The sequence below is a fragment of the Nerophis lumbriciformis genome, linkage group LG13 (genome assembly GCF_033978685.3).
Source record: "Nerophis lumbriciformis linkage group LG13, RoL_Nlum_v2.1, whole genome shotgun sequence".
NCBI classification, from domain to species: Eukaryota; Metazoa; Chordata; class Actinopteri; order Syngnathiformes; family Syngnathidae; genus Nerophis; species Nerophis lumbriciformis.
In genome coordinates this window covers 30105502-30132742 of record NC_084560.2, presented here as the reverse complement: position 1 = coordinate 30132742, position 27241 = coordinate 30105502, and the positions used below count along the sequence as shown (strand labels likewise).

Genomic DNA, 27241 nt, shown 5'->3' with positions numbered 1-27241 from the left:
TCTTTCTCCGGCAGAGATCCGCTGTCCCAAGATGAGCATGCCGGCTAATGGCGGCTACAAGTGTTCGGACGGCTCCTACTACATTTCCCGCTGTGAGTTCTTCTGCGCGCAAGGATTCACTCTGAAGGGCTCCAAGACGGCCACCTGCCAGCACAACAAGGTGTGGAGCGCCACAGTCCCCACCTGTGTTGGTAAGCTAGCACCTCGTCGCTGCTGTTTTGAAGCCTTGGACATAACGTCTCTATTTCATTATCATCAGAGCCGCCATATTATAGCTTATTATATCATAGCCTATTATAGCATATTATAACCTATTACAGCATATTTTTAGCATATCATAGCCTATTATAGCATATAATAGCCTATTATAGCATTTTATAGCCTATTATAGCATATTATAGTTCATTATAGCATATTATAGTCTATTATAGCAGTGGTCCCCAACCTTTTTGTAACTGCGGACCGGTCAACGCTTGAAAATTTGTCCCACGGAACAGGGGGGTATTTTTTATTTTATTTTTTTTATTTTGGCATAAAAAAATACATTCATGTGTGCTTACGGACTGTATCCCTGCAGACTGTATTGATCTATCTTGATATATAATGTAGGAACCAGAAATATTAATAACCGAAAGAAACAACCCTTTTGTGTGAATTACTGTGAATGAGTGTAATGGGGGAGGGAGGTTTTTTGGGTTGTTGCACTAATTGTAAGTGTATCTTGTGTTTTTTATGTTGATTTAATAAAATAAAATAAACAATTTTATTTATTTTTTAACAATTTTTCTTTAATTTCTTGTGCGGCCCGGTACCAATCGATCCACAGACCGGTGGTTGGGGACCACTGTATTATAGCATATTATAGCCTATTATAGTATATTATAGCACATTATAGCACATTGTAGCCTAGTATAGCATATTATAGCCTATGTTAGCCTATTTTAGCATATTGTAGCACATTGTAGCCTAGTATAGCATATTATAGCATATTATAGCATTTTATAGCCTATTATAGCATCCATCCTATCCATCCATTTTCTTCCGCTTATCCGAGGTCGGGTCGCGGGGCGTTCCCAGTGCCAGCCGGGAGACATAGTCTTCCCAGCGTGTCCTGGGTCTTCCCTGTGGCCTCCTGCCGGTCGGACGTGCCCGAAACACCTCCCTAGGGAAGCGTTCGGGTGGCATCCTGAGCAGATGCCCGAACCACCTCATCTGGCTCCTCTCAATGCTATTATAGCATATATACATTATAGCCTATTATAGCATATTATATCACATTGTAGCCTAGTATAGCATATTATATTCTATTTTAGCATATTATAGCATATTGTAGCACATTGTAGCCTAGTATAGCATATTATAGCATATTATAGCCGGCACCTGCGGAGACCACAAAAACAAATATCCGCCGTTGCTCTTTAGCTTGGTCATTAAACACACAGCTGCGGCTGTAGGCAACCTCTGGATGCAGCTTTATCTACCTCTGCATGCACTTTAAAATGTTTCTACTCAGCTATTGTTGTGAAACTCCTAGTGGCATTAATGCTGACTGAGCAGTTTCATTACAACATTGGTTCTGTTGCTCCTGTGTTGCGCAATATATTTGTTCATAAATGAGCGTGTGGTCAAAACAGCTACCTTTTCTTTTCCACCATCTTTTTTTATGCACAACAAATCATTATCAAAGTAAAAAAAAACAACTAAAAAAAACGTTCATGTTGCTGATTCCGATACCGATCATCAATGAGTGAGATCGGCCAATACCGATACCAATCACGTGGAGTGGTTTGGCTGGTAGAGCAGCCGTGCCAGCAACTTGAGGGTTCCAGGTTCGATTCCCGCTTCCGCCATCCTAGTCACTGCCGTTGTGTCCTTGGGAAAGACACTTTACCCACCTGCTCCCAGTGCCACCCACACCGGTTTAGATGTAGATAAAGGGTTTCACTATGTAAAGCGCTTTGAGTCACTAGAGAAAAACGCTATATGATAATTCACTAATAAATATAACATTTTCAATGTATTTTTGGTGAGTGCTGTTCACAGTGTAAAAATATCAACACAACATTTAAACTAGTTCCTTATTCTATTTTATTACATTGTAATTGTTTGATCAAAACAAAGTCGATAGTACACAATAAGTAAATGAAAACAAAACTCTTTTAAAATCCTTTGTTTTTTGCGTTCAAAGTCCTCCTGTGTCCGGAAAATTATTCCTTGAGTTTGTAAACATAAAAAGAAAAAAAGAAAAAAAAAATGATTTTGAGAAAAATATCTACCTAATTGCTCTGGTATCGCTCATAGACTGATACAGCCCTTGGTGTCGACACTGCCAATTTATGGTTTGACCTGCCCTCCTCTTACATGTGGTGTGCTGACTGCTACAGTGCTGACACTTCTGCTGTAATGTGCTTCCATCTACACTTCCTAAACTTTACTATTCATTTGTCTTGTTTCAAGCTAGCTTAGCGGTGAGCTTAGCTATTAGCATGCCTGCTCCTGGCTTGCTCTTGGTGTGTAACATGTTTAACCTTGGCCTCCAGTGATAATAATACTCAAGATATTAACAAATGCAGTTTATTTGTCGTAATGATGGAGAATATTATTTGCTTAGGGGAGCGGCTCCACACAGCGTGTGGAGACACATAATTAGCTGCTCATCAGCCGCGGGACTAAAAATAAATAAAGTATCAGCCAAAGGGGATCAGTGTTTGCATTAAAAAGCATTAATGGGCAATGGCCAATCAAGTACTTTTTCACCAAATCGTCCGACACTAGCTACGTTTCCATTGAATTTTTTTTGCTAAATAACAGCAATATTTAAAAAATGTCGATAAAGTACATTTGCGACTTGTATGTGTTTCCATTAAAGGGCGTTTTGCGCCATGAGCCGTTAATCTCGTAAAATCTCATCTCGCCAGACTCCACTTTGAGGAAGATATTGCAGCCACTGCTGTTGCCGTGATGTCAATAGAAGACAAAGACAGTGAGTGATCGCTCACAGGCAACGTCCTTACGGCCCCTTGGACATTGTTCGGGCATGTGGGTCTCCCTGAGCCTGCGGGTCGGCCTCAATTGCGGGGAAGGGACTCGCCAGACGGCCCGGTGCGGCGACGGCGCCAAGCTCGACCCCGGCTGACCGATCGGAAGCGAGACCAAGACGATCCGTCTGGCCGAGTTGTCCAGCATTGGCGCCCCGTCGGGTCAATGTTTAAGTGATCTCTAAATGTGGAAAAAGTATTTACATCATGATTTTGCGAAAAACTTCAATATCCAAACGTCTCAAAAACCACCTCACGAGAGCGCAAAAATGTTTTTTTTTAAATATGAGTGTTTCCATCACCAGTTATTTATATTTAGGTTTTGCGCATTTCTAAGGGTATTTGGAACGCAGATTTTGATCACTGGTCGATCAATCGTCACGTAGTGTTGTCCCGATACCAATATTTTGGTACTGGTACCAAAATTATTTTGATACCTTTCGGTACTTTTCTAAATAAAGGGGACCACAAAAAATTTCATTTTTGGCTTTATTTTAACAAAAAATCTTAGGGTACATTCAACATATGTTTCTTATTGCAAGTTTGTCCTTAATTAAAATAGTGAACATACAAGACAACTTGTCTTTTATTAGTAAGTAAGCGAACAAAGACTCCTAATTTAGCTGCTGACATATGCAGTAACATATTGTGTCATTTTCCATTCTATTATTTTGTCAACATTATTAAGGACAAGTGGTAGAAAATGAATCATCAATCTACTTGTTCATTTACTGTTAATATCTGTTTACTTTCGCTCTTAATATGTTCTATTTACACTTCTGTTAAAATGTAATAATCATTTATTCTTCTGTTGTTTGGATGATACCACAAATTTGGGTATCAATCCAATACCAAGTCGTTACAGGATCATACATTGGTCATATTCAAAGTCCTCATGTGTCCAGGGACATATTTCCTGAGTTTATAAACATTATATAAATAAATAAAAAAACGAAAGAAGATGTTGTGATGCCCAAAAATATGAACGTAATCATAGTAGTATCGACTAGATACGCTCCTGTACTTGGTATCATTACAGTGGATGTCAGGTGTAGATCCACCAATGGCGTTTGTTTACATTTTGACGCAGGTGAGCTACGGTGTGTAGTGAAGCATGTTTAGCTATTCCTCGTCCTGCAGGGATGATACTTGTAAGAAACGTACTTTATTTGTCACCATGGAGGCAAGGATTAGTGATTTAGAAGTCGCTAAAACACTGCCGACTGCGGCTGGACTTTAGCTGCTAGCTAGCTAGCCATGTCTTAAAGCACCTCTTCCTGAGGGCGTTTCAGTGTTATAACTTCACCTTTATCGTTAGTTTTTGAGCCAAAATGTGTCTGTTCTCCCTTTTCTGTCTACACACTGAGTTTGTTTGTAAGTACTCTGTGATTGTGCGCTGCCGAACATGCTCCTCTGCTTGTAAACCAGCAATGACACAACGTGACGGGGGCGCGGAGGGGTGGGGGACCGGTACTTTTCAGAGGCGGTATAGTACCGAATATGATTCATTAGTATCGCGGTCCTATAATAATACCGCGTAATTGTATACCGTACAACCCTAGTTCCTAATAACGATATGTTTGTCTTTGTTGTCCTTCCCATTCCCTGCAGATGTTGATTCTCCAAAAATCAAGTGTCCTCATGTGAAGGACAAGTGGGCCGAACCAGGCAAGCTCACAGCCAGGGTGAGGTGGGACACTCCAGAGGGTGTGGACACGGCCGATGGCATCCTAACAGAGTAAACAGTGGTTGTGTTTAGTGTTACACAATGCCATCACACACACAGACAGATAAAACCTATTAATCTGTTTTTTTTTGTTTGCTTTGTTTTTTTGTAGCGTGATACTGAAAGGGAAACCACCAAAGTCTGATTTCCCTGAGGGTCTTCACAAGATGTCCTACACTGTGCTGGACCGTGCGGGAAACATCGGGTCTTGTCGCTTCACGGTCCGAGTGAGAGGTGGGATTAAAAATGGATTTAAAATATTTTAATTAATTCACATACCGTACTGTATATTTAACGACAAATGACCACAACATAGCTTTGTTTGAATGGAGATCTGCTTCCTAATAGTACAATTTAAATGTTGTCAGTCATGTAAATAAAAGAACAAACAATATTTTTGTCAAAGTAGCTCTAATTGTGATAAAATGAATCCCTGCACTAGAAAGAAATGCATTCTTAAACACAAGAAGCAAATGACAACATGTTTCAATACAAATTGAAGGTGTGAATGAATGATGGGTTCTCACTTCTCTGTGAGCGCTTTGAGTATCTAATAATAGAAAAGCACTGTATGAAATCTAATCCATTATTATTTATTATTATTATTAAATTGTGTTAATGCTGTGGTAAAACAAGCGTATTCCCTTTGTTGTTTGGCTTAAAGTAAGCTATGAAAATAAACATTTTTATTTTGTAAAAGTAGCCCTAAAAAAAGGGTTGAAGACCCCTGGTATATATGTGTATGTAAATATTACAAAGTGGTGTTGTTTAAATATTAATATAGTACTTTGCTCACCATGTTGTTGCAAAGTTGGATTAAAAAAAAATCGACATTAGGGAAAATATTGCTTGCACAAATCAGCATCTGATCGACTAAAGTGGGATCACCAAAATAATAAAACCTTTTTTAAATGTATTTAAATACTTATTCTAATTATGATTCATTATTAGAACCTTTATTTAACCAGATAAGAATGATGATTCATTACTATATCATGTTCTCAGATTGCATTATTATTTGAATGTGTTTGATTTAATTTGATTATTTTTCTAAATATAAAGTTATTATTAGTGTTGAACCCCAAAAAAACCTGGCGTTGTTGGCGTGACTCCAAGATGCAGAGACAGGAGACAGAGAATAATGACTCAAGAAGTCCAGATAAAAACCAGGAAGTGCACAAAGTCCTGGAGTAGCAACGTGATAAACATAAGTCTGTGTTGTGGTATGTTGTGACGATACAATAACCGTAGGTCCAATGCCTTCTTGCCTAGTGCGACGCTGCAGTCCACTCTCCCCCCCCGACAACGGCTACATGAAGTGTGACAGCGACGGAGACAACTACGGTGCCACCTGCGAATTCACCTGCACAGGCGGCTCCGATCTACAGGGCAGCGCCGCCAGGGTGTGCCAGTATGGACTCACCTGGTCCGGAATTGACACCACCTGTGCGCGTACGTATACAACACACCAGTCATGTGACCTGTGCCGCTCGCTTGGTCTTCCTTTCAATCAGGATACAGAAAAATGTTGTTCCTTTGGAAGATCAAGGCCATTTTACTTCATCTTACAATGCAAAAACGCCACATTAAACCAGTATAAAAACATATTTTATCATATTTTTGTACATGCGCGCATGTCGTCATGACGTGCACCAATTGTTTTGACATTTTTTTGAGTCATTCTATTGGTCTATTATGAAAACCGGCAGGTTTTATATAAAATTATATACAATCTGAATATGACTCAGCTACACTTTTCTTACATATATGACTTAGAATAAAATAAGCACATTTTCTTGTTCTAGCAGATTATTTTTGATTCAAAGTAATATAGCTCATATTTTGGCACATTGTGATACCTCGGTACAGTAAAAAGGGCTTTTTTTTGCCAACATTTTTTTTATAAATACATCTATCCAGTTCATGAAATGAGGAATTATAATGTGAATGAACTATGTACAAAATGTGTTCTCCATTTATGAATTAAAACCTCAAATACAATCTGAAGTAACTATTGAATCAATTCATTTATTTTCATTATTGTACTGTAATACGTTTAATAATATTATTTTATGAGTAATAATAGAAAAGTTGAGGAATAAATGCAAAAAAAAAAAAATTGCTCATGAAACAGTCTTAAACAAAAGTCTGTTGTAATATAAATACATAACTAAATCAATGCCATACAAATTTTTCATAACTACATAAATTAATGAATAATCTGAAATTATTATATTAAACCAATACATTTATTTGTATCATAACTGTTGTATAAAATTCACGAATTATATGAATAAAAAGGTCATAAAATATTTGCAGAAATAAAAAACTCTGCGAGAGAAAATTGGTCATAAACTAAATTTCATAGTAAATTATATTGCATTTTATTTTTTTTATAATTAATTATCACACTATGTACCCCGCCTTACGCCCATGTGCAGCTGAGATAGGCTCCAGCACCCCCCGCGACCCTGAAAGGGACAAGCTAGAGAAAATGGATGGATGGACAATGTATTAATTTAATATATGTATGTCAAGAACTGTATAAAATGTTTGACAAAATATGAAATAAAAGCAGATGTTATTTAAAATAAAATGTATTTTTTTAAATTTAAAAAAATACATGTATATACTACAAAGAGATTACAATTCATAGTTTAATAATGCAAAAAGAGCAATTTAACATAACATGTCTTATTCATTCTATTTGATACATGTATAGATCAAGATACAACCTCCTTTTCCCCAGGTTTATGAAGGTTTGAGCTGTTTATTTATATTGTTGATGTATAATAATTGTCATTTATACTTAATAATAATTGTATATGATGTATACTACTTATATTTTGTCCCATATGTTCATATTTAATAATATATTTTGTTTATTTTGTAAATAGTTTTTAGTGAATCAGACACTGCAGAATAGTAGCTCTTTATGTATTAAAAGAGACGACAGTATTGTATACTGTACATATATTTACTGTGTATGCACAGTATTTACACTACATGTTTGGAGACACTTTTGCATCCCATTGAATGATGAATACGTCTCCCAACTTTTCTGTAATAATATTAAATGTAATATAAATTCATTATGCTGAGTTATGTGATGTTAGAATGTAATTAATGTCATTCTTCATTCCACTGACGAAAAGAACATCCATCCATCCATTTTCTACCGCTTATTCCCTTTGGGGTCGCGGGGGGCGCTGGAGCCTATCTCAGCTACAATCGGGCGGAAGGCGGGGTACACCCTGGACAAGTCGCCACCTCATCGCAGGGCCAACACAGATAGACAGACAACATTCACACTCACATCCACACACTAGGGCCAATTTAGTGTTGCCAATCAACTTATCCCCAGGTGCATGTCTTTGGAGGTGGGAGGAAGCCGGAGTACCCGGAGGGAACCCACGGAGTCACGGGGAGAACATGCAAACTCCACACAGAAAGATCCCGAGCCCGGGATTGAACCCAAGACTACTCAGGACCTTCGTATAGTGAGGCAGATGCACTAACCCCTCTGCCACCGAAAAGAACAAAGCGAGTTTATTTGATATAATTCGTGTGAGCCGACCCGAAATGTAGTTTTTTTTTTGGTGCAAGCAGACTGAGAATGACAAACATAAGCGTGGAAATGTAGGAAATATTTCCCTTCCATTATTCATGCTGCTTATTCATTCGCGTTTTGCCTGAGGCGTGTTCATATTTACAGCGGGAAGCGGTTCTGAATGTATTCCTCCAGCGTTCAGTCGTGCATGTTTGTCCTGGTCGCAGCCATGAACATTAACGTGGGGGTGCGGAGGGCGTCCGCTCTGCTGGACCAGTTCTACGAGAAGCGACGACTGCTCATTATCTCCGCCCCGACGGCTGCCAATCATAATTACCGCTTTCAGATGACCAATCTACAGGTGAGCAAATATTTTATCTTGTTTTAGTGTTTTAGTGGCAGGGGAGGGGATTGTGTGTGTGTGTGTGTGTGTGTGTGTGTGTGTGTGTGTGTGTGTGTGTGTGTGTGTGTGTGTGTGTGTGTGTGTGTGTGTGTGTGTGTGTGTGTGTGTGTGTGTGTGTTCTTGTATTTCTACCCTTCTTGAGACATCAACAAGGAAAAGTACCGTCCATATGAGGACCGGTAAACAAGTAAGGGCCGAAATCATGGTCCCAATACGGAAAACCATTGCATCTAATAGAGAATGTCTCATTAGCACCCCTGGTGGTTGAAATCTATCAAAATTAGAGTGGTCCCAAAAAGCAGGGATTTTTCAAATTGACTGTGTGTCGGTTTTAAAACTGCTTCCCCTCTGGTCAACATATGAAATAACAAGTGTGTGTAAAAATTTGAAGTGCTCCCCCTCTGTCCAACATATGTAATAACAAGTGTGTGTAAGCAATTGAAATGTGCTCTACTGTAATAACTTTAAGTAAATAATGAAGATTAGAAACCAATTACAAACAAAAAAAAATCAAATTTTTTCCATGATTTCGGTCCCAATAAGGGGGGGGGGTGCAAATGTGACAACTCCTTCAGTACAACATTCTCTGAGCTACAAGCCCCAACCAGACCCCATAGGTGAGGGTCACTCTCTGGGTGCCGTGGACCACTAATGACGTCATTGTGGGAATGTCACATAAAGACTTTTCTATCATCAGTTTATGATTATTCTTCCAAATGCGCAAAAGTTTGCCACAGCCCAAAAGTTTTCACTCGATCGGAACTGTTCGAGTATCAAAACGTTCGGCTCTAACGGGAATTGTGTGCTCACAAAAAAAAAAAGTGTTCCAAAATATCCCAGATTACCCAGAATTCCCGGTTTTTTGGTACATTTTTTCCCATTGAAAATGAATCGGCCATTTTTCGAACTTGCAAAATTCCCACATTTCTCACCCGATTGGAACGTTCCACCATCCACTCACCTTGGACAATAAAACTACAATTTTCCAAGTTCAGGAAAACTCCAGGAATACCTAGAATTCCCGGTTCTCCGAAGCCCTATTATCACCTCTTGCTGGAAAGTTTTGACCCTCCACATTTTTCAACTGTTTTTGACCATTCCACTCTCAGAACATTCCTCTTAGTTGGGACAACAAAATTACCATTTTTCTTTTCGTACAAATTCCCAATGTTGTCCCAAAATTTCAGGAATTCCGAAATACTCATTCTCAATTCAAACTGTTGCTACCTCAACATTTTTCAACCAATTCCGAAAAATTCCTGCACCAACCCGGGAGTCGTCTCTGGTGGCTCTTTCAGGTGGAGCCCCAACCAGGCCCCACATTGGATGCCCCACCCGGCGCCCCCCTGGGTACCTTCCCCTTGGCCTGGCTTCCAGATTTGGCTCTTTATCATTTTTGTCTATTCAATCTGTTCAACTTGTTCTTTCTGGTGACCACAGCACGCCCAGTGTGGACTGGACCTGCGTCATGTGACCGTCATTGAGCTGGTGGGGAATTACCCGGCTCAGATTGGACGCATTCGACACAGACTTCTTCCCCCGATGCTGTCCTTGCAGCTCAGGTAGACACACACACACACACACACACACACACACACACACACACACACACACACACACACACATTCTTGTATTTTCTACCTTCTTGAGACCTCCAAAAAATGGCTACCTCTTTAGGACCACCCTTTCTAGATATATAATTATTTGTATTTACAACATCCATTTATCCATCCATTTTCTACCGCTTGTCCCGTTCGGGGTCGCGGGGGGGCTGGAGCATTGATAATATATGCATACTATGCAAATATAAAAAAAGCTTGATGTGAAAAATGAGTTGGAATTTCACAAGAAAAAGGTCACAATTTCACAAGAAAAACTTAGAATTTTGTCAGTATTATAATAAAAGTCGTCATTTTACTCAACGAACGCAAGTCAACTGAACATTTGTGCAACATCTTGATTAAAGTTGGAGTTCTACTCAACAACAGTCGCAATTTTACAAGAAAAGCTTAAAATGTTGGCAATTTTATGAAATGAGTCGTAATTTTACTCGACAAAAGTCACAATTTTATAAGAAAACTTGATAATAATAATCGGGATTTTTACTTTGCAAAATTACGACAAAAGTCAGAATTTTACTCAAAAAAATGTCACTATTTTACAAGAACAACAAAAAAAATTGGCAATACTGTGAAAAGTCAGAATTTTATATGACAAATGTCACCATTTTGCATTAAAAAGTAATAATTTAACGAGAAAATATTGCAATATTACTGAAACAGAAAGAATATGAGAAATTGTTCCCAATTTTATAAGAAAAAAGTCGACACATTGTGAGAAAAAGACTGCTTTTAGTTCATTTATTTGTATTTTATTGTTTGGAATTGGTTTTTAATCTTCATTATTTACTGCAAGTTATTACAGTATGTCTCTATATACATATTTATTTATTTATTTGTATCAATTTTGGCCAAAGAGGGTGCATTGCAATTTTTTACACACACTTATTTCATATGTTGACCAGAGGGGGAGCACTTTTAAAACCGTCACACAGTCAATTTGAAAAATCCCTCCTTTTTGGGACCACCCTAATTTTGATAGATTTCACCACCAGGGGTGCAAATGAGACATTCTCTATTAGATGCAATGGTTTTCCGTGTTGGGACCATGATTTATGTCCTAACTTCACCGGTCCTCATATCGAAGGTACTTTTCCTTGTTGGCGTCTCAAAAAGGGTAGAAATACAAGAAAACACACACACACACACACACACACACACACACACACACACACACACACACACACACACACACACACACACACACACACACACACACACACACACACACATTCTTGTATTTGTTACCTTCTTGAGACCCCCGAAAAATGCCCACCTCTTTAGGATCACCTTTTCTAGATATATAAAGAAGTGTATTTACAACATTAATGATATATACATACTATGCAAATATAAAAAAGCTTGTTGTGAAAAATTAGTTGGAATTTCAACAAGAAAAATGTCACAATTTCACAAGAAAAACTTGGAATTTTGGCAGTATTATAATAAAAGTCGTAATTTTACTCATAGAAAAACTGAACAATTGTGCAATATTATGATAAAAGTTGGAATTCTACTCAACAACAGTCACAATTTTACAAGAAAAGCTTAAAATTTTGGCAATTTTATGAAAATAGTCGTATTTTCACTCGACAAAAGTCACAATCTTATAGGAAAAGTTTATAATAATCTGAATTTTTACTTGGCAAAATTATGACAGAATTGTCATATGTCAGAATTTTACTCAAAAACTGTCACTATTTTACAAGAACAACAAAACAATTGGCAATATTGTGATAAAAGTCAGAATTTTATATGACAAATGTCACCATTTTGCATTAAAAAGTAATAATTTTACATTTCAACGTCTTACACACACTTGTTATTACATATGTTGGGCAGAGGGGGAGCACTTCGAATTTTTACACACACTTGTTTTTTCATATGTTGACCAGAGGAGGAGCACTTTTAAAACAGACACACAGTCAATTTGAAAAATCCCTCCTTTTTGTGACCGTCCTAATTTTGATAGATTTCACCACCAGGGGTGCATTGGAGACATTCTCTATTAGATGCAATGGTTTTCCTTATTGGGACCATGATTTATGTCCTAACTTGTTCACCGGTCCTCATATGGAAGCTACTTTTCCTTGTTGATGTCTCAAGAAGGGTAGAAATATAAGAACACACACACACACTTAGTGTACTTTGTAGTGACTGTCCTGTGCGTTGCCTAGGTTACTGCTCCAGATTCCTCAAAGGTCTTTCCAGATGGTCTTGGTAGACAAGCAGGGCACAGACAAACAACGATACCCATTCCCCATCACGGCGGCCGAGCTCTTCACCACCATTGACACGTTTCCTCTGCGTAAAGACGAGATGGTTCTGCAGCAGGCGGCCGGACAGAACTGTCAATCATAACGGGCCCCTGTGGACTTGGCCCCTGGACTTGCAGCCATCTTCGGTAAGACAACACACCCTCGTGCAGGAACTCACACAGTCTTCAAAGTGTGTGTGTGTGTGTCAAGTCACATGTCACAACAATCATATTGATTCCTGTGTCTTGTCTTCTTCCTGTTTGTACTTTTTTTAATGATTGTTTTTCAAAACAAAAGAATGTTTTGTACAAAAAAAGTATTTTTACTGTACGGAGTGTACAACTCTGCTATTTATGTCCCACGTCTGTAATAATAATATTAATAATAATGTATTCTCACACTTTTTGGACTACACTGTGTGTTTGTGCAACACAACATCTGTTTGCTATTAGAACAGCACAACACTTGTTATATAGAGGATCTTTGACTGGCGTTTTTGCAGTAGCGACCTTAAAAATCTGCACTTTCCTGTAATATAAGAAGATCATTGACAGACATTCTTTTCAATGCATCCTTAAAAACACGATCAGAGCACTCTGGTCTTGCAGAGGATCTTTGATTTGTTTTTACAAAAAAAAAAACAGTACAGCTCCCCTTCATTTAGAGGATCTTTGACTAGCGTTTTCTTTTTAATACCAGCACACTCATGTTACTTAGAAGATCTTTGTTTTTATCTTTTGAAACAATTTAGTTGAACAGTCTCGTTTTAAAGTTTTTTAGACCCAGACAAAAAACAATCAATAGGTGTAAATGTTTTACTTTTTATTTCAAAATACTTCTGCCAGGAGATAAAATAGGTTGGACATGAGTCGAGCGCACACAAGTAAACACATGCTGTACATCAAAAGTTAGTAGTCAGGTATTGCACAAACTTGTCATCTAAAACCATGTTTAATTATTATTATTATTATTATCATTACTTGTGTTTTACACACACACACACGATAATGGCAATTGTGTCTTAATTGGAGGCAGGTTTTTGCAGATGCAGTGAAATAATGACGTCATTATCAGTGCGGAACTTGTTCTTGTTACCTCTACCGCCGTGCTGCTGACTCAGCACACTGATGCAGTCTTACCTAATTCACATTGAAGCTGGATTTAAATGACTTTTTTTCCCAAAATTTCCTATGCAAGCAGCAGGCGTGGAAAGCGAACGCACTAGTAAAGAATTATTTAACGGTTCATAAATCATGCTAGCTAGCGGTTGAGGTTGTGCGTGTAGGCACGGTGGTGCTTGGAGCTAAATGCTAATGTTAGCATGCTAACATGCTGATGACGACAACACCGATGAGCGGATTCATTTTACAACTTTGGTACAAACAAGCTATCCGGGGTGCTTTATTATACTTTTATACTATCATTTTATTTTAGTTTGTTGCTTTTGGGAATGGGAATTTAAAGGGGAACATTATCACCAGACCTATGTAAGCGTCAATATATACCTTGATGTTGCAGAAAAAAGACCATATATTTTTTTAACCGATTTCCGAACTCTAAATTGGTGAATTTTGGTGAATTAAATGCCTTTCTATTATTCGCTCTCGGAGCGATGACGTCACAACGTGACGTCACATCGGGAAGCAATCCGCCATTTTCTCAAACACAGAGTCAAATCAGCTCTGTTATTTTCCGTTTTTTCGACTGTTTGCCGTACCTTGGAGACATCATGCCTCGTCGGTGTGTTGTCGGAGGGTTTAACAACACGAACAGGGACGGATTCAAGTTGCACCAGTGGCCCAAAGATGCAAAAGTGGCAAGAAATTGGACGTTTGTTCCGCACACTTTACCGACGACCGCCAGACCCCCATTGAATCTGCCGGAGTGTGTGAGCAATTCAGGGACAAAGGACCTCGGTAGCACGGCAAGCAATGGCGGCAGTTTGTTCCCGCAGACGAGCGAGCTAAACCCCCTGGATGTCTTGGCTCACACTGTCCCGAAGATGATCAAGAGAAGAATATGGACCCTAGCTTCCCTGGCCTGCTGACATGAGGGTATGTCTACAGAATATATTAATTGATGAAAATTGGGCTGTCTGCACTCTCAAAGTGCATGTTGTTGCCAAATGTATTTCATATGCTGTAACCCTAGTTCATAGTTGTTAGTTTCCTTTAATGCCAAACAAACACATACCAATCGTTGGTTAGAAGGCGATCGCCGAATTCGTCCTCGCTTTCTCCCGTGTCGCTGGCTGTCGTGTCGTTTTCGTCGTTTTCGCTTGCATACGGTTCAAACCGATATGGCTCAATAGCTTCAGTTTCTTCTTCAATTTCGTTTTCGCTACCTGCCTCCACACTACAACCATCCGTTTCAATACATGCGTAATCTGTTGAATCGCTTAAGCCGCTGCAATCCGAGTCTGAATCCGAGCTAATGTCGCTATAGCTTGCTGTTCTTTTCGCCATGTTTGTTTGTGTTGGCATCACTATGTGACGTCACAGGAAAATGGACGGGTGTTTATAACAATGGTTCAAATTAGGCACTTTGAAGCTTTTTTAGGGATATTGCGTGATGGGTAAAATTTTGAAAAAAACTTCGAAAAATATAATAAGCCACTGGGAACTGATTTTTAATGGTTTTAACAATTCTGAAATTGTGATAATGTTCCCCTTTAACAATGAGGACTGCTGTTAGCTCGCTAGCAAGCTAATGCTAAGATAAAATAAACACTCATTGTACTCGCAAGAATGTGCTTCACAGCAAAAAGAGCTCACGTGGGGACGAAAGGAGTCTCTGCCGCCATTTATCAGTGCTTTGTCTTACGTCTTGTTTTATAGGATAAAAAAGTGTGTTGGCTGTAGTTCGCTACATGCTAAAATGAGTCAACATAATGTGCTTATTGGAAGGGGGTTGTTGGCAGTAATCAGAGGTTTAAAAGGCATGACTGGTTGTTTTCTGGAAAAGTGAGAAGACGATCTTCCGGATCATGAGGAGGTCTTCCTCATGGTGGACCTCAGCATCAGCGTACACTCCTGAGGGACTTCAGGGTTTTCAATCATGCGCTGCCACAGACGCTGCTCCTCTCCGTATGAGTCCATCCAGTCAACCTCGTTACCGTAACTTGTGCCTACCGTGACGAGGGGACAGAGACATGTCGATCAGGAAGTGAACTAGCTAGTTAGCATATGGATTGACAATAATACCTAATATAAAACCCTAACCTTATATTAAATCCATATCCCTTCCTTGAACTTAATTTCAAATTCTACTTTTGAACCCAGACTTGAAACCCTACCGTTATTGCAAAACCCTGACTAGAAACCCTAACCCTAGATTAAACCATATCTTTCATACCCTGACCCTAATTGAAAACTCTAGCCTTATTTTGAAACTCCAATTCTATCTTGAAAGGCTTATATGAAACACTAACTTGAAACTTGAGTCTGAAACAGTAAATGAAAACCCCAACTCCAAAGTGAAACCATGATACAAAACCCCAACCCTATTTTGAAAGACTAATATGAAACCCTAAACTTAAACTTGATTTGTCCGGTTATCCATCCATCCATTTTCTACCGCTTGTCCCTCTCTGGGTTGCGGGGGTGCTAAAGCCTATCCCAACTGCATTTGGGCGGAAGGCAGGGTACTAGGGCCAATTTAGTGTTGCCGATCAACCGATCCCCGGGTGCATGTTTTTGGAGGTGGGAGGAAGTACCCGCAGGGAACCCACGCAGTCACGGGGAGAACATGCAAACTCTTACACTATATTATTTGTCCTGTTATATTAAAAAGGACAACGATAAATGGCAATGGAAACAAAATGATGACTATGGAATCCATATGTGGCAAGATGCCTGGGGATCCACCTGCAGGCCAAGATGAAGTGTGTTCACAAGGTGGTAGAGTCCCAGTACACAGGAACTATGCCTGGTGAGTCACCCCACAGTGCTTCGAGCCTCCAGGTGATGCAAGCACCAGATGGACACAGGACATCAGAACACTGTCAGGTTAAGTGGCTCCAAGCTAGTAAGAAGAAGGAGTGGCTCCATTTTGATGAAGACACTGACACCATCCTGGAGGCAACTGCCAAAAGAGGATGACCACGATTATCATCAGCCTAGCTGCATAGAAGTTCAGGCTAGAAGAAAAGCGAACAGTCTAGCCCCCTTACCCCATGAACAACAGAGCTAGCAAGATCCAGCAGCTCAGTCAGGAACTGAAGAGCTTGAGGCAGCAGTTTAAGGTTGCGAGTGAAGAGGAGAGCAAACCTCTTGCGGAGTTACGCAGCATAATCCGTAAGAGTTTGACGCCCTTGAGGAGAGCTGAGTGGGATATGAAGAGGAGAAAGGAGAGGTCTCTGAGGCCAGCTGTCTTCCGAGCGAACCCATTTGGGTTCACAAAACAGCTGCTCGGACAGAAGCGTAGCGGACAACTTGCCTGCTCCAAAGCTGAGAACGACCACCACCTCAAGAAGATCCTGAAGGTGATCTGGAGGTGGGGTAAGTTAGCAGACCAGTGGAGACAGGATGTGTGTGGATCCCAAAGGAGAAAAGGCGAAGAACATTGATCAGTTCCGGAACCATCTCGCTGTTGAGTGTTGAAGGGAAGATCATCCTTAGCCTTGTTGCCAGGAGACTGACAGACGGTATTACCTCCTGAAGTACAACGGTACAGAAAGGAGGGATTCCAAAGTAATCCAGTGTCTAGAGCACACGTGTGGTCACACAGCTTATTAGGGAAGCCATGGAGAACAAGCGGGACCTAGCTGTACTATGGCTGGACCTTGCAAATGCCACGGATCAATACCCCACAGGCTGGTCGAAGAAGCACTGAACCTGCATCACATTCCAAAGAAGTTCAGAGACCACATCCTAGACTAGTATGCTAACTTCCACTTGAGAGTCTCTTCTGGAACAACAACCTCCGACTGAAAAAAGCTTGAAAAGGAGATCATCACCGGATGTACCATCTCGGTCATCCTCTTTGCACTCTCCATGAATATGCTGGTGAAGTCTGTGGAATTCAATGAAGGTGGCCCCTCACCAAGTCTGGAGTCCGACTGCCACCCATCCGTACTTTCATGGACGACCTGACGGTGACAACTACAGTACATCTGTCCCTGACTGCAGGTGAATTCTGAACTGCCTCGAGGAGATGATTTCCTGGGATTGCATGAGCTTCAAGCCTGAAGTAAGGGGGAGTTGGTCTCTTGTGCTAAAAAAGGGGAAGGTTACTGGCAAGTTCTGCTTTTTACTCGGCACCACCAAAATACAATCACTCACTGTGAAGAGCTTGGATAAGGTATTCAGCTGCAGCCTGAGAGACGAAGCCTCCGTACAATCGACCAACCAAGTCTTGGGAGACCTGGCTAGCCGTAGTGGGCCAGTCTGGCCACCCTGGCAAGTTCAAGGCCTGGATTTACCAGCATGATATTCTACCTCTCCTCTGGCCCCTTTTAGTTGATGAAGTCCCGATTTCAGCAGTAGAAGGCTTTGAGAGGAGGCTTAGCAGGTTTCTGCGCAGGGGGCTAGGACTGCTACAAAGCCTTAGCATCATCGTTTTGTAGGGGAACAACAAGCTGAAGCTCCATCAACCATCAACAGCTTGAGAGAGGAATTCATGGTGACCCGGTCCAGGGAACTGCTACAATATCGGGGGTCTAGTGACCGAAAGGTAGCCCAGGCGTGGATCGAAGTCAGAACAAGGCGGCAGTGGAGCGCTGCCAAGGCTGTGGACATCACAGAGGCAAGGCCACGGCATAGGGTGTTGGTGGGCACAGTGGCACAGGTAAGAGCTGGCAAAGGTGGCGGCTGAACAGCACGCTACGACAAGGCGCAGGGGACCGAGAGAAGGTCACTGAGTCTTCTGAGCCTGGACGAGATGGGAGCTGAACCCCATTGGGAAAATTTCTTGATCCAGGCTGTCTACGACGTATTGCCAAGTACATCCAACCTCTTAATCTGGGGGAAGGTAGAGACACCAGTTTGTCCACTCTGCCAATGAAGAAGAACCTTGGAGCACCTCCCAAGCTGCTGCACAAAAACCCTAGACAAAGGACGATACCGCTGGAGACATTACCAGGTCCTGAAAGCCACAGCAGATTCCATCTGCAGGGGGATCAGCCACAGTAAGAGTCTTCGCCCAGTAGAGAATACCATCGCTTTCATCAGAGCTGGGGAGAAATCTACAGCAGCGGCCCTCGTGCTTGTTGGCAAGCACGCGATTGGGAGATGGCAGTTGATCTGGGGAAGCAGCTGAAGTTCCCTGAAGTGATCGCCAAGACAACTTCGGACATTGTTCTTACCTCAGTCGCCTAAAAGCATGTGATTCTTTTAGAGCTCACTGTGCCTGGGGAGGACCTTATAGAGGAGGCCAACAAAAGGAAAAGGGCAAAGTAAGCTGAGCTAGTGGAGGAGTGTCGGAGCAATGGTTGCCAACCCATCGAAGTGAAATGTCAGGGATTTGTGGACCAATCATTCTGCAGGGCCTACAAAATGCTGGGTATTACAGGGGCCTGTCAGCGAAGGGCCATCAAGTTGGCCACTGAAGCAGCAGAAGTGTCGTCAAGGTGGCTGTGGATCAAGAGGGGAGAAGTGTGGCATGTATGGTAGTGCTACCTGGACACAAGCAGAGGATTGATCACCTGGGGTACAGGGTGTGATTGTTGAAAGACCCAACCCCCCCTGATCCCAGGATCACTGACGATGTGTCCAGGGGCACCAGACGGTGTATCTAAAACTATTATTTGTCCTGTTATATTATAATACTTATTCTGTTATAATATAACAGGACAAATATTAAAATATATTATTTGTCCTGTTACATTATTTTATTAGTTTTTTTATATTTGAATATTTGTCATGTTGTATTATTTAGCGGTATCTGGTTTTATCATCATATTTTTCCTGTTATATTACATAATTTGTCCTGTTATATTTTATTATTTGTCCTGTTGTATTATACTTGTCCTGTTATATTTTATTATTTGTCCTGTTATATTATATGATTTGACCTGTTGTATTACTTTATTTGTCCTGTTATATCATATTATTTGTCCTGTTGTATTATAGTATTTGTCCTGTTATATTATTTGTCCTGTTATATCATATTATTTGTTCTGTTATATTATAGTATTTGTCCTGTTATATTATATTATTTGTCCTGTTACTTCACATCTTCTGAGACGTTCCATGAACCAGGAAGGCATGAAAAAAACTGGTCTTAAGTGACCACAATGAGGTCCTACCTGTCCCAGCTCCCAGCCTGACTCCTCCCAAGAAGACATTACTAGCCAAGGCCTCCTTGTCCCACACTGTGAGCTCCAGACAAACGTTGTTGAGATCTCCTGGCTGCAGACCACAGTAGGTGAAGGTGTGCTTCCACTCAGGGTTGACCGTGCGCCGCTCCACCGCCGTCTTGTGCTTGGTGGACTTGTTGTTGTCGGGAAGAAGGTATCTGGACACACAGAATGCACGTCTACTTTTCAGGGCATTTTATGTCCTCATAAGCGTCCCACTCACCCTTTGACAAAAGGATCCGAAGTGCCTCCAGACTTGACGGCAGTTAGATTCTTGGCCCCTTTGACGAGCAGCTCAACCATGCCCCCTTGTGGTGGTGTGAAGCTGCTCTTCTTCTTGCCTTTCAGGAAGCCTTTCTTCACTGAGGGAAGCACACAAGCACACACACAGGCAAGCACGCACAAACACGCATGCACGCACACACACACATGCACACAAATCGGCTTTATCATATATATATATATATATATATATATATATATATATATATATATATATATATATATATATATATATATATATATATATATATATGTATGTGTGGGAAAAAAATCACAAGACTATTTCATCGAGATGAAATAGTCTTGTGATTTTTTTTCCCACACATACATATATTGCGCTCTACTGCGGTATCGAGCACTATTTTTTGGATAACCTTATTAAGACATATATATATATATATATATACACATATATATATATATATATAGTACATATATATATACATATATATATATATATATATATATATGTACATATATATATATATATATGTACATATATATATATATATATGTACATATATACATATACAAGTATATACACATATATATATATACATATACATATATATATACATGTGTATATATATATATGTATGTATATACTGTATACATATATACACATATATATACGTATATATATATATGTATGTATATGTGTATATATATATATATATGTATGTATATATGTTATATATAAATATATATATGCATATATATATATATATATATATATATATATATATGCATATATATATATATATATATATATATATATATATATATATATGTATATATATATTTATGCATATATATACCCTGTATATATGTATGTATATATAGATATATATAGCTATATATATATCTATATATATAGATATCTATATATATCAATATATAGATATCTATATATATATAGATATATATATATATAGCTATATATATATCATATATATCTATATTTATATATATATATATACATATCTATATCTATCTATCTATATATATATGTCGTAAAAAAATGTTACTCAAATAATTAAATGAATCAAAAATATTAAAACACATTTTTTAATCAATATAAATTTAAACATGTACAATTCATTTAAAATACAAAAAGTGTGTGCGATACATTGTAATAAAATACGCATAATCATTTAAAAAAATTAATACTAAAATGACAAAAATATATAGCAAAAAGCATTTAATTCACATGGTAAATCATTTATCAACCTACCCGTTAACTAATGAAATTGTGTAATACAATCGAAAATACCTTTTTATGTGTATTAACTTACTGTTATTGATTTATTTGACCAATTTAATTCATTTTTTGATAACCGGTCAGTTCATTGATTGATTTAACAACCTTTTCATTTAATGGTTTATTTACTTATTTGCTAACAATTTATTGATTTATTGATTTCATGACATATTCATTCATCTATTTATATTGGTTTATTTATTTATTGACTTACTTATACAAAATAAATATACCTATTTGTTTATCCAGTTATTTAATTAATAGCAGATTCATCTATTCATTATTGTATTTATCTTATGATCAATACATGTTTTCAATTGGCTTAAATGTTAATTCAATAATTTATTGATTTAAATTTATTGACTAGTTAATTGATTGATTGCTTCCAAAACCTCTTATATATTTTAAGTCCACATTATTTAATGATTGATCAATTTCACAACCGATTTGTCTGATAATTGATTTGTTTATTCACTAAAAAAATCCTTAATTGATTGTTTTTAAAACCTCTTTAGGACTGACTGGACTAATGACTTATTGATTGATTTATTTATTTCTTTCATAACGTATTTATGTATTTATTCATTTAGTCGATAAGAAATTAATCCATTTATTAATCAATTTATTTTATGATCCGTTTATTCATTAAATTGGCTTAATTATTTATGTATTCATTTATTTGAAGACCAGTTAATTGATTTTACAACCTCTGTATGTATTTATATATGTTATGTCCACTTTATTAATTGATAGATCGATTTCATCATCTTGATCGACTTCATCACCTATTTGTTTGATGAATCATTCATTTATTCACTAATTATGATTCATTTAAAGACCTATTTATGACTGGACTGATGGCTGGTTCATTCACTCATTCATTGACTTACTTATTTTATGATCTATTTATTTATTCATTAATATATTCTGTGACCGATTCATTTATTAAATTGTCTTGATCATTTGTTTATTGATTGAATGACTACTGTAGTTTTATGATTTCATGATTCATTTGTTTGTTTATGTATTTGATTACCAGTGTATTTATTGAAACCATAACCATTTTACTTACTGTAGGTATTTATTTATTTTCTGACCAGTTTATGGATTGCTTGATTTAATGTCCTATTTATTTATTTACATGATAACTGGTTATTGTATGATTGATTTACTTATTGTATGACCTTATTTACCATCCGATTATGTTTTTTATTTATTTTGTGAATACATTCCACAGTGATTGGCTGGTAGTACGTGTAGTAGTCAAGATGTGTAATGTACCTTGTACTTGGTCCAGAGGCAGCATGAGGTTCTTCTCAGCAGGAATGTACTTCAACACCACAGTCAGCTCCCCTTTGTACTGCATGCTGGCGTCCATGCTGCTCTCCAGCTACACGAACACACACACCGTCGAGTCATTTGTCTGCCCGCACGGCGCACGCACAATGCAGAAGACCTCACTCGCTTACCTTGGGCTGCAGAGCGAACCACTCGTCTATTTGGGAATCGAACTCCCAGGAGTCAAAGGTCAGCTCCACTTCTCCAAGGAAGCTGTTGTGGCCGAATCGGTCGTGATGCCACACGGACACTTGCAAAGTGCGCGTTTCCAGCTGTGAGTGGCTGATCACATACTACAGAAGAACACACACGTGCAAATTGGCTTTACATTAAAACGGTTTGCATGATGAATACACACATTATTTACACACACACCCTCAGGTTCTCATTAAAGACAGGATTGATGCTGTTGGCCTTGACGCTCGTCTTCCTCTTGCTCTGTCGTGACATGTCTGGGAGCAGGTATGTCTTCACGTAGCTGATATAACACACACACACACACACACACACACACACAATTTATTGTATTTGTTACCTTCTTGAGACCTCCGAATAATGCATACGTCTTTAGGACCACCCTTTCTAGATATATAAAGATTTGTATTCACAACATTAATAATATATACATACTATGCAAGTATAAAAAAGCTTGTTGTGTAAAATGAGTTGGAATTTCACAAGAAAAAGGTCACAATTTCACAAGAAAAATTTAGAATGTTGGCAGTATTATAATAAAAGTCGTAATTTTGCTCAATGCAAGTCAAAATTTTACAAGAAAAACTGAACATTTGTGCAATATTATGATAAAAGTTGGAATTTTACTCAACAACAGTCGCAATTTTACAAGAAAAAGCATTACATTTTGGCAATTTTATGAAAAGAGTCGTAATTTTACTCGACAAAAGTCACAATTTTAGAAGAGAACTTAAAAATGTTGGCAATATTATAATTGGAATTTTACTTGGCAAAATTATGACAAAAGTAATAATTTTACTCAAAAAATGTTACTATTTTACAACAACAAACAAATCGACAATATTGTGATAAAGGTCTGAATTTTATATGACAAATGTCACCATTTTGCATTAAAAAGTAATAATTTTACATAAAGTAATACTTTTACGAGAAAATATTGCAATATTACAGAAACAGAAAGAATATGAGAAATTGTTCCCAATTTTATAAGAAAAAAGTCGACACATTGTGAGAAAAAGACTGCTTTTTGTTAAAAAAAAAAGTAGATTTTTTTGTTTGTAATTGGTTTCTAATCTTCATTTTTTACTTACTTATTACAGTAGAGCACATTTCAATTGCTTACACACACGTCTTATTACATATGTTCGCCAGAGGGGGAGCACTTCAAAAAACTTTTACACACACGTGTTATTTCATATGTTGACCAGAGGGGGAAGCACTTTGCAATTTGAAAAATACCTCCTTTTTATAACCACCCTAATTTTGATAGATTTCAAATGAGACATTCTCTATTAGATGCAATGGTTTTCCTTATTAGGACCATGATTTATGTCCTAACTTGTTCACCGGTCCTCATATGGACGGTACTTTTCCTTGTTGATGTCTCAAGAAGGGTAGAAATACAAGAACACGAACACACACACACATATTAACATTTGGACGCACACACACACACAGATTAACGTTTGGACACACATATGCTATCGAATAAGGTGTGTTAAAACCTGTAACTAGTACTGTTGATACCACGGAAACTCAAAATGTCTCAAATTCAGTCTGGAAAATTCAGAATTTCCCCCATTTGAACACTATTTAACTTATTTTTAAACTTGTATGACCATAAATAATGAACGGTAAGATTATTTTACTCTTATTAAATGTAATTATAGTAGTGGTTAACTTTTTTTTACACTTGCTTAACCATGAATAATGAAAAATCATACTGTTTTAATACACACTGTAAACATGACTGTAAAACTACAGTACGCAATTGTTAAATAGCAACAGTAAAAGAGGTTCAAATCAAAAATAATTGATCACAGTAGTAAATGCAGTAGATTCCTGCAAACAAACTGTAGATAACCTAAATGACTATGGTTATAATACATAGAAAACACATGACTTTACTGTGAAAATAATGAAAAATTGTACAATGTCTTCGCAATTAATGTCACAAGCATGCAAATATTCTAAAATTGACGGTATTATTATTTTGTCAAACCTAAAGACTTTGCAGATTATACATTTACATTTACAGCATATCTTAATTGTTTTAGGGGTTTGTGTTAAAGCATTAGCCTAGTTAACTTTTGGCTAACATGTTTTCTTGTATTTTTTTGTGGCAAGTGGTTTCAGACATTGAGGGGTTATATCATTGTGCTTTATTGCAAACTGCATGGAAGTGAACCACGCTGTGTGTTTAAGTGTGTTGGAACTGGTTGCAAGCAGCTATTTAACAGATACGGATATTTACTTGAAGGAACATGTTGCGGAAGGCCATGTTGTGAGTTGTCCAGTGAAAGGTTGTACAAATACTTTCAAGTTAAAATTCTCACATGTCCCGGAAACACAGGCATTTTGAATATACTCGATATTGGAGATAGGGCAGCGGTTAGCACTTGTGTATCACAGGTCCTGGGTTCAATTCCCGGGCTTGGAGTCTTTCTTTGTGGAGTTTGCATGTTCTCCCCATGACTGTGTGGGTGGGGCTTCCTCCAACCTCCAAAAACATGCACCTGGGGATAGGCTGATTGGCAGCACTAAAATTGGCCCTAATTTGTTTTACGGTGAATTTCTGGCAACAAGACAGTAATTTAGCGTAAAATCTGTAGTTTTTTTTGTAAACAGGTTAACAATAAAACCGTTTTATTCACAGTAATTTACGGTAAGCAAAGACAGTTATAAACTGTAAAATTAACGGACTCAACATCAACATTCCGTATCGTTCTATGCATGGTGACTATTTTTTACGGTGAATTCCTGGCAACCCCAGCTGCCGGTATTTTACCGTAAATTATGCAGATTTTTTTCACAGCGTAGGAGTGGTTAACTTCTTATTACACTTGCATGACGATTAATAATGACAAATCATACTGTTTCACTTTTTTATTTTTTTATTTAATTAAAGCAATCATTTACTTTCTTTTTACACTTGTATGACCATGACTAATGAAAAATCGTACTGTTTTACTGTTGTTAAAATTGATTATCGGAGTGGTTAACTTCTTTTTACACTTGTATGACCATGACTAATGAAAAATACTGTTTTACTCTTATTGAAATTGATTATATAGACGTTAACTTATTTTTACACTTGCATGACCATGACTAATGAAAAATCATACTGTTTCACTTTTATTGAAATTGATTATAGAGTGGTTAACTTCTTTTTGCACTTGCATGACCATGACTAATGAAAAATCATACTGTTATACTCTTATCAACATGTATTATGGGAGTGGTTAACTTATTTTTACACTTGCATGACCATGACTAATGAAAAATCATACTGTTTCACTTTTATTGAAATTGATTATAGAGTGGTTAACTTCTTTTTACACTTGCATGACCATGACTAATGAAAAATCATACTGTTATACTCTTATCAACATGTATTATCGGAGTGGTTAACTTCTTTTTACACTTGTATGACCATGACTAATGAAAATCATACTGTTTTACTCATTAAATGTGATTATAGGAGTAGTTAACTTCTTTTAACACTTGTATGACCATGACTAATGAAAAATCATACTGTTTTACTTTTATTAAAATTGATTATGGGAGTGATTAACTTCTTTTAACACTTGTATGACCATGACTAATGAAAAATCATACTGTTATACTCTTATCAACATGTATTATGGGAGTGGTTAACTTCTTTTTACACTTGCATGACCATGACTAATGAAAAATCATACTGTTTTACTCCATTTAAATTTGATTATATGAGTGATTAACTTCTTTTTACACTTTCATGACCATGACTAATAAAACATCATACTGTTTTACTCTTACTAAATTTGATTATAGACGTGGTTAGTTTCTTTTTACACTTGCATGAGCATGAACGATGTTGAGCTGTTAGCCTTGACTGCATGTGTTGCAGGGTGATGGCGATGGTGTGTACAGTATTTCTCACGCGTCAGTGCGTTGCCTCCTCTCGTCCCCCGTAGCGAGGTTGTGGCACTCTTTGACCATCACGTTTAGAGCGCCCGTCTTGTAGCTGTAGCTGATGTTCAACAGGATCTCGCCGCTCACCCGGGCGTTGCCATAGTCACCTGTCTCGCTGTACATGCTCATCATGCTGCTGATGCTGCTCTAGTGGGCGGAGACAGTAGATGAGATATACTTTATTCATTTCAAATGTGGGAAAATGAGGATTGAAAGAGACAAAGACGTCAATGATGATGGGAGAGGACGGCAAAGGTGGGCTGGTGATGACATCCTTGTTGCTAGGTGAGGTTTGCCTACAACTCCATGCACCCAACGCC

The 27241-nt window shown here is 38.1% G+C and overlaps 2 protein-coding genes across 6 annotated transcripts in view; one reads left to right on the top strand and one right to left on the bottom strand.

Annotated features, from left to right (window-relative positions):
- srpx (sushi-repeat containing protein X-linked) overlaps positions 1–12997 on the top strand; it is a 33868-nt gene extending 20871 nt beyond the window's left edge. For both annotated transcript variants that reach the window (XM_061971096.2, XM_061971095.2), the window contains 7 exons: positions 15–191; positions 4650–4776; positions 4877–4998; positions 6037–6216; positions 8542–8675; positions 10158–10279; positions 12514–12997. In XM_061971096.2, the coding sequence (XP_061827080.1) occupies positions 15–191; positions 4650–4776; positions 4877–4998; positions 6037–6216; positions 8542–8675; positions 10158–10279; positions 12514–12697 (1046 nt within the window). In that variant the 3' untranslated portion in view covers positions 12698–12997. The remainder of the gene's footprint in view (positions 1–14; positions 192–4649; positions 4777–4876; positions 4999–6036; positions 6217–8541; positions 8676–10157; positions 10280–12513) is intronic.
- Positions 12998–14465: 1468 nt separating this feature from the next.
- Positions 14466–27241, bottom strand: part of sytl5 (synaptotagmin-like 5) — an 83043-nt gene continuing 70267 nt past the window's right edge. For all 4 annotated transcript variants that reach the window (XM_061971098.2, XM_061971100.2, XM_061971101.2 and 1 more), the window contains 7 exons: positions 26890–27068; positions 23148–23250; positions 22904–23065; positions 22716–22824; positions 20115–20253; positions 19841–20049; positions 14466–15721 (listed from right to left, as the gene is read on the bottom strand). In XM_061971098.2, the coding sequence (XP_061827082.1) occupies positions 15579–15721; positions 19841–20049; positions 20115–20253; positions 22716–22824; positions 22904–23065; positions 23148–23250; positions 26890–27068 (1044 nt within the window). In that variant the 3' untranslated portion in view covers positions 14466–15578. The remainder of the gene's footprint in view (positions 15722–19840; positions 20050–20114; positions 20254–22715; positions 22825–22903; positions 23066–23147; positions 23251–26889; positions 27069–27241) is intronic.